This window comes from Lutra lutra, chromosome 17, assembly GCF_902655055.1.
Source record: "Lutra lutra chromosome 17, mLutLut1.2, whole genome shotgun sequence".
Lineage (NCBI taxonomy): Eukaryota > Metazoa > Chordata > Mammalia > Carnivora > Mustelidae > Lutra > Lutra lutra.
This window is the reverse complement of record NC_062294.1, coordinates 16,402,415-16,415,057: the sequence shown is the minus strand read 5'-3', so window position 1 is coordinate 16,415,057 and position 12,643 is coordinate 16,402,415. Positions and strand designations below refer to the sequence as shown.

Sequence of the window (12,643 nt, the reverse complement as noted above, 5' to 3'; positions counted from 1 at the left end):
TTGGGGGGTAGATTGTGCGGAGAGCTAAGACATAATAAGTTCTAATATTTAATTACTTTACAGTGTATTTTTATTAACATTGCTTTTATACCTCTCATATAGATTCAATTTTATATGCTTCTTTGGGAAAGGTAGAGTGTTTCAGCCCACACAGTTTTGTTTTGTTTTGACTTATTTAATAATTAAAGAAGTGGAGAAATACTTCCTAAACTAGTAAAGTGCTGTCAATGATGGGCTATTACTAGGACTTTTTTTTTTCCTGATGGAAATATATTTTGATAGACCCTTTCTCTTTTCATCTAAGTTGTTTTTATTTTCATATTTCCTTTTGGTTTGTTTGGACAAAAAGGAAGGACTTGAGTATGTTTCTCTTTTATGCATAAGGAAGTCTTATTCTCAGCATGTATTGAGACAGATTATTGTTTTAAAACCAATATCCTATGATAGTGGCATTTCTGTTTTAATTAGGTTCTCCAAGTGTTAGGTATTAGAGTTTTTCAAAAGACAATTTTCAGTTGATTCTGTGCTGCGAGTAAAGATCATTTAATTGTAAAACTTCTAGTTTTAGCTTTCTTTCAGGCCATTCTTCCTTACATCTATCCATGTCAAAGTTGGTATACATAATTCAAAGATTAATTGGAAGGATCAAAGTATGTATATATTCAGTGATCAGAAACTAAAAGTATTGTTTGTTATCAAGGATAAAATGTCTTAGAGAGCTACCTTTGTTTTTTAATCCCTCATGCAAATGATTAATAGTCTTTTTTATTTGTTGGAGTGTTGGCTTTCTTGGAATACTGGGCAAGTTCCTTAAACGCTATGTCTCCATTCTTTTGAAAATGAGCATATGATTCTAAGTGGTCATTAGAAGTTCCTTCCAGGGGCGCCTGGGTGGCTCAGTGGGTTAAAAAGCCTCTGCCTTCAGCTCAGGTCATGGTCCCGGGGTCCTGGGATCTTGCCCCCAGTCGGGCTCTCTGCTCAGCAGGGAACCTGCTTCCCTTCCTCTCTCTGCCTGCCTCTCTGCCTACCTGTAATCTCTGTCTGTCAAATAAATAAATAAAATCTTTAAAAAAAAAAAAAAAGAACTTCCTTCCAACATTGATTCTACCACCTTTACAAGATATTTTGAGAATTAATTTGTGCCCCAAACCATACAATAATAACTATAAAAGAATTTTTTTAAAAAAGATTTTATTTATTTATTTGACAGAGAGAGAGATCACAATGAGGCAGAGAAGCAGGCAGGGAGAGAGAGGAGGAAGCAAGCTCCCTGCCGAGCAGAGAGCCCGATGCAGGGCTCGATCCCAGGACCCTGAGACCATGACCCGAGCTGAAGGCAGAGGCTTAACGCACTGAGCCACCCAGGTGCCCCGTATAAATGAATTTTTAAAATAGTAGATATAAACATAAATTTATGGACAGTGATTATAAAGTACCTTAAAAAGATATATGAACACAATAAAAGATAGGGATGCCTGGGTGGCTCAATTGGTTAAGCGTCTGCCTTCAGCTCAGGTCATGATCCCAGGGTCCTTGGATAGAGGTATCCATCTTACCGCTTTGGGCTCCTTGATCAGCAGGGAGCCTGCTTCTCCCACTGCCTGACACTCCCCCTGCTTGCGCTTTCTCTCCTTTCTCTCTCTCTCTCTGACAAATAAATAAATAAAATCTTAAAAAAACAAACATAGAAGTAATTATATTCTAATTTAGGCATTTATCCTTTCTGATTTAAGAGTATCCTATACTTGTGCCTTTCTAGAGTTTGGAGATAGCTCAGAATAAAAATATAATATTTCCTTGAGCTATGACATTCCTTGTTTAGCTTTTTGGGGGAGAGAAAAATGCATTATGATAGTGAATTAAAGTATTTGCTTTAAGGTGCTAGGTAGAAGAGTAAGGCTAGACTAGTGGTCTCATTGGAGAAGCCATTTTAAAGCTGATAAGAGTATGGTAAGTTACACTCTTATTATTACACAGAAAGAGATTGTACCATTTTGGGTTATTTGACATTTCTTATATTTTGTCTGAGTTTATTCAGTTCTAAAATTTAATAGCCTTAGCATCTTTAATATAAAGGAAGAGACCAAGAAGAAAACAGGGGACAGAACTAATGGAAAATTCACTCTTCAGTAAAATTGAATAATAAAAAAAAATTGCTAATAATTCTTTACAACAGTAGTTATATGGAGTTCTTTTTATGTGTGTGTGTGTGAATAATATAGTTTTCCTCCTGAGTGAAAAGACCTATTAATTTCATGTTTATGTATTAGGTTATTGACTTACACTCTTTTAAAAATTTTTTCTCCTTCCTCCTACAGAATCTGTCTATGATCTTCTCCCAAAGGAGTTACAGTTACCTCCATCTAGAGAAACATCTGTAGCATCAATGAGTCAGACAAGTGGTGGTGAGGCAGGCTCGCCTCCTCCAGCTGTAGTTGCTGCTGGTATGCATTTCATTTTATTTTATTAAAGAAAACTAGTGTATTATCTGGCCAACATGAACAGTGCTGGCAAAGTTCATATCAAAAAGAGTGTGATTTGAGGGTTTTTTAAAAGAGGTTTAAAAATATACTTTTAACCTTAAAATATTTCAATATACATTTCTTGATATAATTCTTATTTCTTAAGATTTCACATTGGCACAACTGTTAGTGCTATTTATTTTCTAGGAGCTTATCTTCAGCTGTGGAAATAAGCTTGAAGCTCTTTTGTTGACTGCACATAAAAAAGTTATATACCAAGCTATGGATAGAAAATTACATCTGAGTCCCTATTTAATTATTATTTTTTAAAATTTGCTGAAAGAGAAAAATGCTTTATTTTGTATAATCTGAAAAAGGACTCAAGTACTCAAGTCTCTTTTCTGTTTGTAGTGTGTTATTATAACCTTTTCCCTACATTTAAAAACATGTGACTTTAGATTTCTTTTAAAGTCAGTTGAAAGTAATGGAAGATTTGAATGTAATATTTATGTAAAGACATTTTGTAATATCAATGAAAAAGTATGGAAAATAATGTTTGAAGTTTATCAAGTTAATTTTTGCTCAGCTCTCAAATCATACACTTTGTATAAAATTGGTTCCATTTTTTAATGAACCAGAATAAAAGATTGATGGATAAACTAATAGAAAAAAGTCTTGATTATCATGAGTGCATTCAGTAATATTAGATTGCCCAACTGTATTTATTTTTTTTAGTTGGGTTTTAAACACTGCTAAGTATGTTTGGTTTAAAAAAGAAAAGGACAAAAATTATACTCTGAAGTTTTATCCGTCTAAGTAGAGGTTTCTTATCCAATGATACCTCTCATCTTTTAAATGGTACTTAAAATCCATCACAGTTTTGTTTTCAGTAAATTCATTTTATTTCAAAAAGAACAGTGAAGTGGAAGGTTGTGGTTTAAATAAGGATTTGGTACTGTACTAGAACTTCATATATTTTTCTTGTATGCATTAACCAATGTACCATTAACCTTGTGTACGGATCTTTTCCCTGAGCTATGTACTCAGTGTGCAGCCTTCCTGATTGAGGGCAGGAAAACTTTAAACATAGCAAAGAAACTTATCAGCCCTGCTCACTGTTCATGTGTTGCCAGACATTTTCTAACAGATTCTGTGGATTTAACTGTGATCTTTTTAGTAATCAAATTGGTAAGAAGACCTGGTTTTACTTTATATCCACTGGGTTCTAAAATGTCCCTGAATATTTTTTCTGCAATTTAAAATTTTAAATATTGTTTAAAAATTGTATCAAATGATAAAATAAGAAAAAAAAGATTTTTAATGAAATATTTCACTTTAAATCCACAAATAGAAATTGACTAACTGATTTCTTTTGTATCTTTTGAGATTATTTTTTATAGACTTATTGAATCTATATAGAACTAAAAGTCTGTTTCTTCTGTGCTTTTTAACATCTGTTGACAGTAGATCCAGTTCCTTTTAAAAGCTGAAAAAATGTCAGCGAGGTTTGGAAAAGAACGCTTCCTTTTAAAATAATACCAAACTCAATTTCAAGTTTGTATATATCAATATTGAAAGTTCTTGAATTTGGGTCACTAATAGAATGTTGATCCTTCCTTCTTCCCTCTATTTATTTGAGAAAATCCTCTCCAGATAAATTAGATTGAAAGACATGAGTTGAAAAATCATGAAAATAAGAGAATTGACCAAAGGCAGTATTCTGAAGTAATTAATTCTGACTGAATTGAGAAGTTATTGACATTCTAAAGAAGGTGAAGAGTGTAAGGAGGTAACATTGACAGCTTTCTTATATTCACATACAGAAAGTTTCTGTGATCTAAAACCAAGTCATTTGTAATTTTTTTTACTTAAATTTACTTTTAGTAACCAATATAATCTTATTCTAGGATTCTGTCTTATTAGTAGAATAGTGTTTGTCATATAACATTATAGGTAAGAGAGTTTAAATTACAGAATATTATAGGGAAATCAATTAGTAGGTATCTTTATAGTATTGCTTTTTTATTTGACATATGAATATCTTCAGTGACATAACTGTCAGAAGGTTTTGGAGTAAATTGCCAGTTATTCAGTGTTTCCTGGCCAAAAGACATGATGTCTAGGGAAAGGCACATTAATTTAGGCTTCTGTGAGTTTTATTCTTAATCTATACATTTACTGTTTAAATATGAAATGCATAAAAATGATGACTCTTGATGTAGTTAATTCTTCAGAGTTTTGAAGGAGCCGGATTGGCTGCTATCAGGTATGAGGGCCTGGTGGGAACAGACTTCTAGTTCTGCTATAAAGGTTTGTGTTTCACAAGTTCTAAATCAATTTAAATTTGAAAATTTAGAGGCTGGGCATATAGGTTTTCATGTACAGTCTTTATTAATTATTTAAAATGTGTTTCTCAGATTCACCAATCTAGATTTTTTTCCCTTCACGTATTACTAAGGGAATGAGTAAACATGATGCTGCTAATCCACAATTCAGAATATTGGATAAAAGAGTATCTCAAACCTTTTTCTGCCTCTGCACTATTCACACTTTTTCATACTCCCATCAGTAACATCATTTTATCGGGTAAGTTCCAGGTTGGGGCTGGGGAAAAGAGGGCTTACTTCTACACAACTCCTCCCCTCTCCACGGGCCAAGTGTCAAAATGTGGGAGATACAGTTGAGAATCACCAGTCTGAAATTTGTACTCCTTCTCATTTTTTGAAGACCTCTGTTTTTGTCCCATTAGAAGGGTAGTTAAAAGTTTGAGGTTTAGAAAGGTAGTTAAGAGTTTGAGGTTCAGTATGTGAATGAATAAGTTTTAGAAGCAGAGACCTTCAGAACAGTATTGTAGGTTTTCTGTAGTTAAGAAAGGGGCCATTTTCCTAACACAAGAAAGTTATCCAAATGAATTAATGGCATTTTTGGCAAAATAAGGAGTTCCTCAAGAAATGTATATTGTGAAAGGATTCTTTTTGTTTGTTTTTTTGGGGGGGTGGGAATCGTATGGTTTAGGTTAAAAGAACTAAAATGCAAGTATTATTTAGAAGAACTAACACAAACAGTTACACCAGAGTTTGGGCAGTTTTTGTAAAGAGATATGGCAAGCATTTTTCTTAAATAACAGCTTTATTGATAAATAGCTTGTATAACCAATCACGTATTTTTAAAAATTTACTTATTGGAGTGCCTGGGTGGCTCAGTGGGTTAAAGCCTCTGCCTTCAGCTCAGGTCATGATCCCAGGATCCTGGGATCGAGCCCTGCATGGGGCTCTCTCTCAGCATGGAGCCTGCTTCCTCCTCTCTCTCTGCCTGCCTCTCTGCCTACTTGTGATCTTTCTCTCTGTCAGATAAATCAGTCTCAGGATACTGATCCTTGTGCACTTTTTAACCTGTACAGGTATACACACAGATTAAGCATGTATAATAGAAATACCTGTTGAATATCTCCACTAGTTATATCACTGGAGGTTTTTAAAGGCTGTAATTTTAGTTTATAACTTTCTGTGAAGTGATCCATTTAATAAACTTTTCCGTTGGAAGAGAGAAACCTATTAAATAGTGCTTTGAATTTTATGCCACAGCAGTTAGTAAATCACAAGTAGCTAACAGGTATTGTCTATACTGAAAGAACTTAATTGAGTCTTATTTATATTGGAGGAGAGGATCCAAGAGAGCTACATTAATGTCCTATTATCAAAGAACAGCTATGCTTTCATTTGTTTTAGACATCTTAATCATCTAATAAAATCATAAGAATTTCTAAACCATCCATAACAACAGAGCAGTACAAAAAAATGAGTTGAAGAAAATGTAAGTTACCATTTTTGAGTTCCTACTGCATAACAGAAGTTGTGCTAGACAGTTCGCATATCATCATATCTCAGTTCTTCCAGGCACGAGAGACCTTTCTTCTTTCCTGCTGGGGTCTAAGTTTTTTCTTCTTGCCATTGTACTTCAGGGAATCGTGTGCAATTGCACTTTGAGTAGTAAATCCTTTTTTTTTAAACCTGATGTGTTCATCATGGGCATGTTGGTACATTTTTTGGCCAATATAACTTTAATATAATTCAACATAGTTATCAAATACTGGCTTCCAGTAAATCAATTTAATAAGAAATTTAAATTTAAATTTAAAATTTTTTTTCACTTAGATAACAGTAGTTTTTGGACAAAGCAGTGCGTAAGATATTGAGTTGGAAAAACCATCTACCCTTTAATTCTGCAAGTTTCAAGATCTGTAAAATTGGAATATGATTTCTAGGAGAACATTAAGTTTTAATAACAGTGATTCACAGCAACAGAATTACATAGTCCATTGAATTTATTATAGTTTATTTACTAGTGCTAGAAAGTATTTACAGTTATGTAATTTGTATTTTCTTGAGTGGAATACATTTTGAGGAGCAAATTTACTTTTGATTGTTGTCCTAGGTTAACTAGGTAAACATATCTCAGAATTTTGGCCATTTATGTAATATATTACTCTTAAAATTAAACCCAAAGCTCATTAGCAGGAAAGGTGATTCGCCTATGTAACCTGTGTATTGATATTGTGAGCTAAAATGTGAGTTGATCTTGGTTATTCCATTTGGTTATTTCTACTTTTTCTAGAAAACTGGACCACTTCCAGAGGGAAGTCAGATTCTAGTTACAAAAAAGTTGCAAGTAGACTTAAAAATTCTACTCATTCTTTTACTGAAATTATATTATAAATCTAAAGGTATACATTTATACATATAGAAATATGTATGTATGTATATATATAGATTTATGTAAACATCACATTATTAAAATGAAAAGCTTTAGCAAACTTGGGACATAATGATTAATTCAGAAACAAGTAAGAATTCAGGAGGCTATCTGTATTATAATCTACCATTGACAAAAAGTACACATGCCTGTTGATTTATTCCTTAAATGTTTGCCTTTCTGTTGTCCTCCTGATAATTTTTAGAACTTTATAAATGTTTTGATTTATTCTGTTTCTGATGGAAAAAGCACATTTTTATATTACCTGGGTCTGTAGATTAGCATTTTAAAACTGCTCAGTGGTTCTCAGCTTTCAATGGACAAAATACATACACAAAATAGTTCTATTTTTATGTGTTTTGTACAATTTCACATTAATAAATTATTGGACAGAAGTGGGCTTACTTTCTTATATCACCAGTAGATTAATATCATAAGTAAAAGGTGTGGCCATACCAATTGCCATATGTAATTGTTTTATAACAATTAGTTGTATAGAGGTGCCTGGGTGGTTCAGTCTGTTAAGGTTAAGTGTTTGGCTTCAACTCAGGTTCTGATCTCAGAGTCCTGTGATCTATTGGGCCCTGTATCAGGCTCCATGCTCAGTAGGGGAGTGTGCTTCTTCCTTTCCCTCCCCTGCTTGTGCTCTTTCTTTCTCAAATAAATAAAAATAAAATCTTAAAGAAAAAAACCAATTAGTTTTATGAATAATACAGTGAAATTATATAAATATTAGTCCAGCTGGGGCAGAAGTGAGGAGAATGGATTAGGGTAGGGCACAGCAAAAGATTTCACCTGTTTCTGTTAACATTTCTTCTCTTAAAAATAAAATCGGGCGCCTGGGTGGCTCAGTTGGGTAGGCGGCTGTCTTCAGCTAGGTCTTGATCCCAGGTCCCAGGGTTGAGCCCCGCATCGGGCTTCCTGCCCAGTGGGGATCCTGCTTCTCCCACTGCTACTCACCCCTGCATGTCCTCTCTTGCTCTCTCTGTGGAATAAATAAAATCTTAAAAAATAAAATAAGGGCATCTGGGTGGCTCAGTTGGTTAAGCGACTGCTTCGGCTCAGGTCATGATCCTGGAGTCCCAGGATTGAGTCCCACATCCGGGCTCCCTGCTCTGCAGGGAGTCCGCTTCTCCCTCTGACCCTCCCCCGTCTTGTGCTCTCTCTCTCTCTCTCTCTCTCAAGTAAATAAATAAAATCTTTAAAAAATAAATAAATAAAATCATGTAGTAAAATGTTAGCATTGGCTAAAATGTGAGTAGAGGTAACATGGACTTTAGTTTTAAATTATTTCATAATTTTTAAAAACACCATGTTGGCAGATGATTAAAATAAGTAAAAATATGGGGCGCCTGGGTGGCTCAGTGGGTTAAAGCCTCTGCCTTCGGCTCAGGTCATGATCCCAGGGTCCTGGGATCGAGCCCCACATCGGGCTCTCTGCTCAGCAGGGAGCCTGCTTCCTCCTCTATCTCTCTCTGCCTGCCTCTCCGCCTGATTGTGATCTCTGTCCGTCAAATAAATAAATAAAATCTTAAAAAAAAAAAAGTCAAAATATTCAATGAACTATACTCTTAAAAAGTAATGAGGTGGGGCACGTGGGTAGCTCAGTGGGTTAAAGCCTCTGCCTTTGGCTCAGGTCATGATCTCAGGGTCCTGTGATCGAGTCCCACATTGGGCTCTCTGCTGAGTGGGGAGCCTGCTTCCCTTCCTTTCTCTCTGCTTGCCTCTCTGCCTACTTGTGATCTCTGTCAAATAAATAAATAAAATCTTAAAAAAAATAATAAAGGCATGAGATGTATTAGACCCTTGATGAATTTATTTTTGGCATAAGTGAAGGTACATTACCTTTTCATCAATAAATGCAAGTAGGTGTCCTTCAGTAGTATTTATTTAGTCCACTGAGGTAAAATTCATTTTGCGCATGTCATTTCTTCACAAAAAGGTGTTATTTTCAATGAAATTAAAAATAACTGAGAAGTGGGGGTAGGAGAAGAGTAAATGAAACAAGATGGGATTGGGAGGGAGACAAACCATAAGTGACTCTTAATCTCACAAAACAAACTGAGGGTTGATGGGGGGAGGGGGGTTGAGAGAAGCGGGTGGGGTTATGGACATTGGGGGGGGTATGTGCTATGCTGAGTGCTGTGAAATGTGTAAACCTGGCGATTCACAGACCTGTACCCCTGGGGATAAAAATATATGTTTATAAAAAATAAAATTAAAAAAAAAAGTCACCTCAAAGTGCCAAGCCTGTATGGGCATAATGAGATATAATCCCCCCCAACAAATATTATTGTTTTATTTCTATTTATTTATTTTTCCCACAAATAAAATATAATAAAATTAGTATGGGTTTTGGAATCATAAGGCTCTAACTTGAATCTGATTGCTGTCATATCATTTCTATCCTATAGACGGAATTTTGTGGAGATTAAATAAATTTGTAAAATTGCCTCAATAACTAGACACTAATACCGACTTTTTCTTAAGGTTATAAAGTTAGATATATAAAATACTTAACATTACCTGATAATTAGTGATTATTCAGTAAGCATTGACTTTCCTCCCACATGAGTTTCTCCTCTCTCTCTTTTTTTTTTTTTTTTTTAAAGATTTTACTCATTTATTTCACAGAGAGAGATCACAAGTAGGCAGAGAGGCAGGCAGAGAGAGAGAGAGAGAGAGAACGAGAGGAGGAAGCAGGCTCTCCGCTGAGCAGAGAGCCCGATGCGGGACTCGATCCCAGGACCCTGAGATCATGACCTGAGCCGAAGGCAGCTGCTTAACCCACTGAGCCACCCAGGCGCCCTTCTCCTCTCTTTTGTAAGGTTTTAAAAAGTAGGTCTTATTTTAATAAAAATAAGTTTTTAACCTTATTTTGCCTGTTTGTTTTCATTCTCACCTACTGTTTTTTACCTTTGAAATTCTGCCTGTCAGCCAACGTAGAGCCACACATGGGCCATAATATTTACATTCTGACTTATTCTTTTATGTTGACACTTTCTTAATAGGAGCCCTTGTATATAAAAGAGACATTGATAGAAGATGATGAGTCATGGGGAGAACAGACATATCCCAAAGGGATGATTCTAAAAGGTGACTATTAAAGAGTTCTAGTTCCTAGAATTCTCTTACCACCTTTTTTTTTTTTTTAAATGAAGTGATACTTTTGCACGATCAGGTATCAAAACTTCTGATAGGGTCATATATAACTTATCTTCTGATTTTTGCTTAGACACTTTGTTTTGTCTATAGTTGGATCTAATATCCGCTCTAATCCAGGCTCAGGTGTAGAACCCAAGTAATTAAATTACAAGATTTTAATGATACAAATAGTATTTTTTTCCCCTTTTTGGTCTCCTCTAAAAAAAATGAGAAGGCATTGGACTAGGGTTGACTGAAGTACCTTTATTATTTAATCTAAATATATTAAAATGTATTACGTGATAAAGCATTGAGGTGACCTTCAAATAGCATTGTTCAGAACTGTTTTTCTCTAATTCATATCTAAGTTAATATAATGATAATCTCTGGTTTTGTCTTAACATAATGTTCCCTTTCAAGGAGTAAAATAGTTAAATAGTTTTTTTTTCTTCTTCAACCTGTACTTGGGGTCTTTGACAATGTAATAAATATAGTTATCACCTGGTATAATTATTCCCTTTTATGTTTAATCTCTTTGAGGTAAAGGATTCTTTCTGAGCTTCAGTGTCGTCATCCAGTTTTGACCAGTTATGCCATCCAGTAGTACTTAAATCACTGGATGGTAGAAAACATCTGCCTTTTCCAACAGGAAAGGATTTAAGGGGTGCCTGGGTGACTCAGTGGTTTAAGCATCTGCCTTCAACTCAGGTCATGATCCTAGGGTCCCGGGATCGAGCCCCACATCAGACTCCCGGCGCAAGGAGACGGCCTGCTTCTCATTCTCTCACTCCCTCTACTTGTGTTCCCTCTCTCATTGTGTCTCTCTCTGTCAAATAAATAAATAAAATCTTTTAAAAAAATAATAAAAAAACCCCAAATCGCATAATATATACCTAGTACATATTTTATACTGTGCTTAAATACTTAGGATTGAAGAGGACAAAAGATATATTTAAATCATTGCTATAAATATCAGGACACTGACAAATTTTGTGAGCATTTTATTTTTTAGGACACATTCTTTAACAAATATCCTGTGAATAGGGGCACCTGGGTGGCTCATTTGGTTAAGCATCTGACTCTTGATTTCTGCTCAGGTCATGATATTAGGGTCATGAGCTCAAGCCCTGCATTGGGCTCTGTGCTGGGCAAGGACCCTGCTTAAGATTCTCTCTCACCCTTTACCTCTTCCCCTCCCCATACTCTGACAAGGTAAAAATAATTATTTTAGGAGAATTTAGATTAAAAATGGGAGAATAATTGTGTAATAGAACGCTGATTGGCAGTTTGATGGACTGAGGAAGAAAAAGATGGTTTCCAATAAATCAGTAATAACAAGCTTTTCAGCTTCAGCAACAGTGCTAATTATTTTTTAAAATAGACCCTCTAGGATCAAACGTTTTATGTACATATCTAATCTGAAAGTGAAAAAGTGGTAACTTTTTTTGAGGTGTATGAGGATATATGTGGAAGTTGGCCTGAGAAATGAAAAGATTCTTTTGCTGCTGAAATGCAGGTATTTCTGGTGCGCCTGGGTGGCTCAGTCAGTTAAGCAGCTGCCTTAAACTCAGGTTCCCAGGTCCTGGGATTGAACCCTGCATAGGCCTCCCTGCTCAGCAGGGAGTCTGCGTGTCTCCTTCTCCCCCCTGCTCAGGCGTGAGTGCACTTGCATAAACGCGTGCGCTCTCTCATAAATAAATAAACTCTTTTAAAAAAATAAAATAAAATACAGATACCTCTTTCTGCTTGAGTGTTTTGGTCAGAGTATATTCTCTTCTACTCTTTAAAGGAATTTGGGTAAAGGCACAACCTAAAAACACCTGAGAGAGGTCATTCTGGCTTATGGATTAGATTGCATTAGTGAACAGGACAACAAATTGGTGAATATGAGTTAACAAAAATTTTGGGTAAGAAATTTTCCACATGCATTTATTTGGATGTTGATAATTTTATTTTTTTAAAGTTTGTTTTTTAAAATATTGCTTATTGTGGCATGTAAGCTTATGTTGGGTGGGAAAAGTACAAATGGAAATTGAAATTGTTAAACATGTTAAAATTAAATGATCAACCCTACAATTTTTGTTTTTTGTTTTTGTTTTTGGTAAAATAATCTGGATTGCTTATTTTATATGCTGGGATGCTAGTTGTTTTTTCTATTAATACACTTAACTTGCATTCTAGCTTCGCCATTCAGAGACAGGCATCGTGTGGTGGGTTGTGTGACAGTGTCTGTCAATAGTGAAGACAAATAGTGCCAGAGACACTTAACCCATCCAATCTCACCC

At 35.2% G+C, this 12,643-nt stretch overlaps 1 protein-coding gene across 4 annotated transcripts in view; it reads left to right on the top strand.

The window, feature by feature from the left end:
* Window positions 1–12,643, top strand: part of NFAT5 (nuclear factor of activated T cells 5) — a 113,756-nt gene that overhangs the window by 44,081 nt on the left and 57,032 nt on the right. For 3 of the 4 annotated variants that reach the window (XM_047709942.1, XM_047709944.1, XM_047709945.1), the window contains one exon: window positions 2,319–2,444. In XM_047709942.1, the coding sequence (XP_047565898.1) occupies window positions 2,319–2,444 (126 nt within the window). Of the gene's footprint in view, window positions 1–2,318; window positions 2,445–12,643 lie in introns of those variants that run through there. The other variant, XM_047709946.1, reaches the window with a different exon arrangement.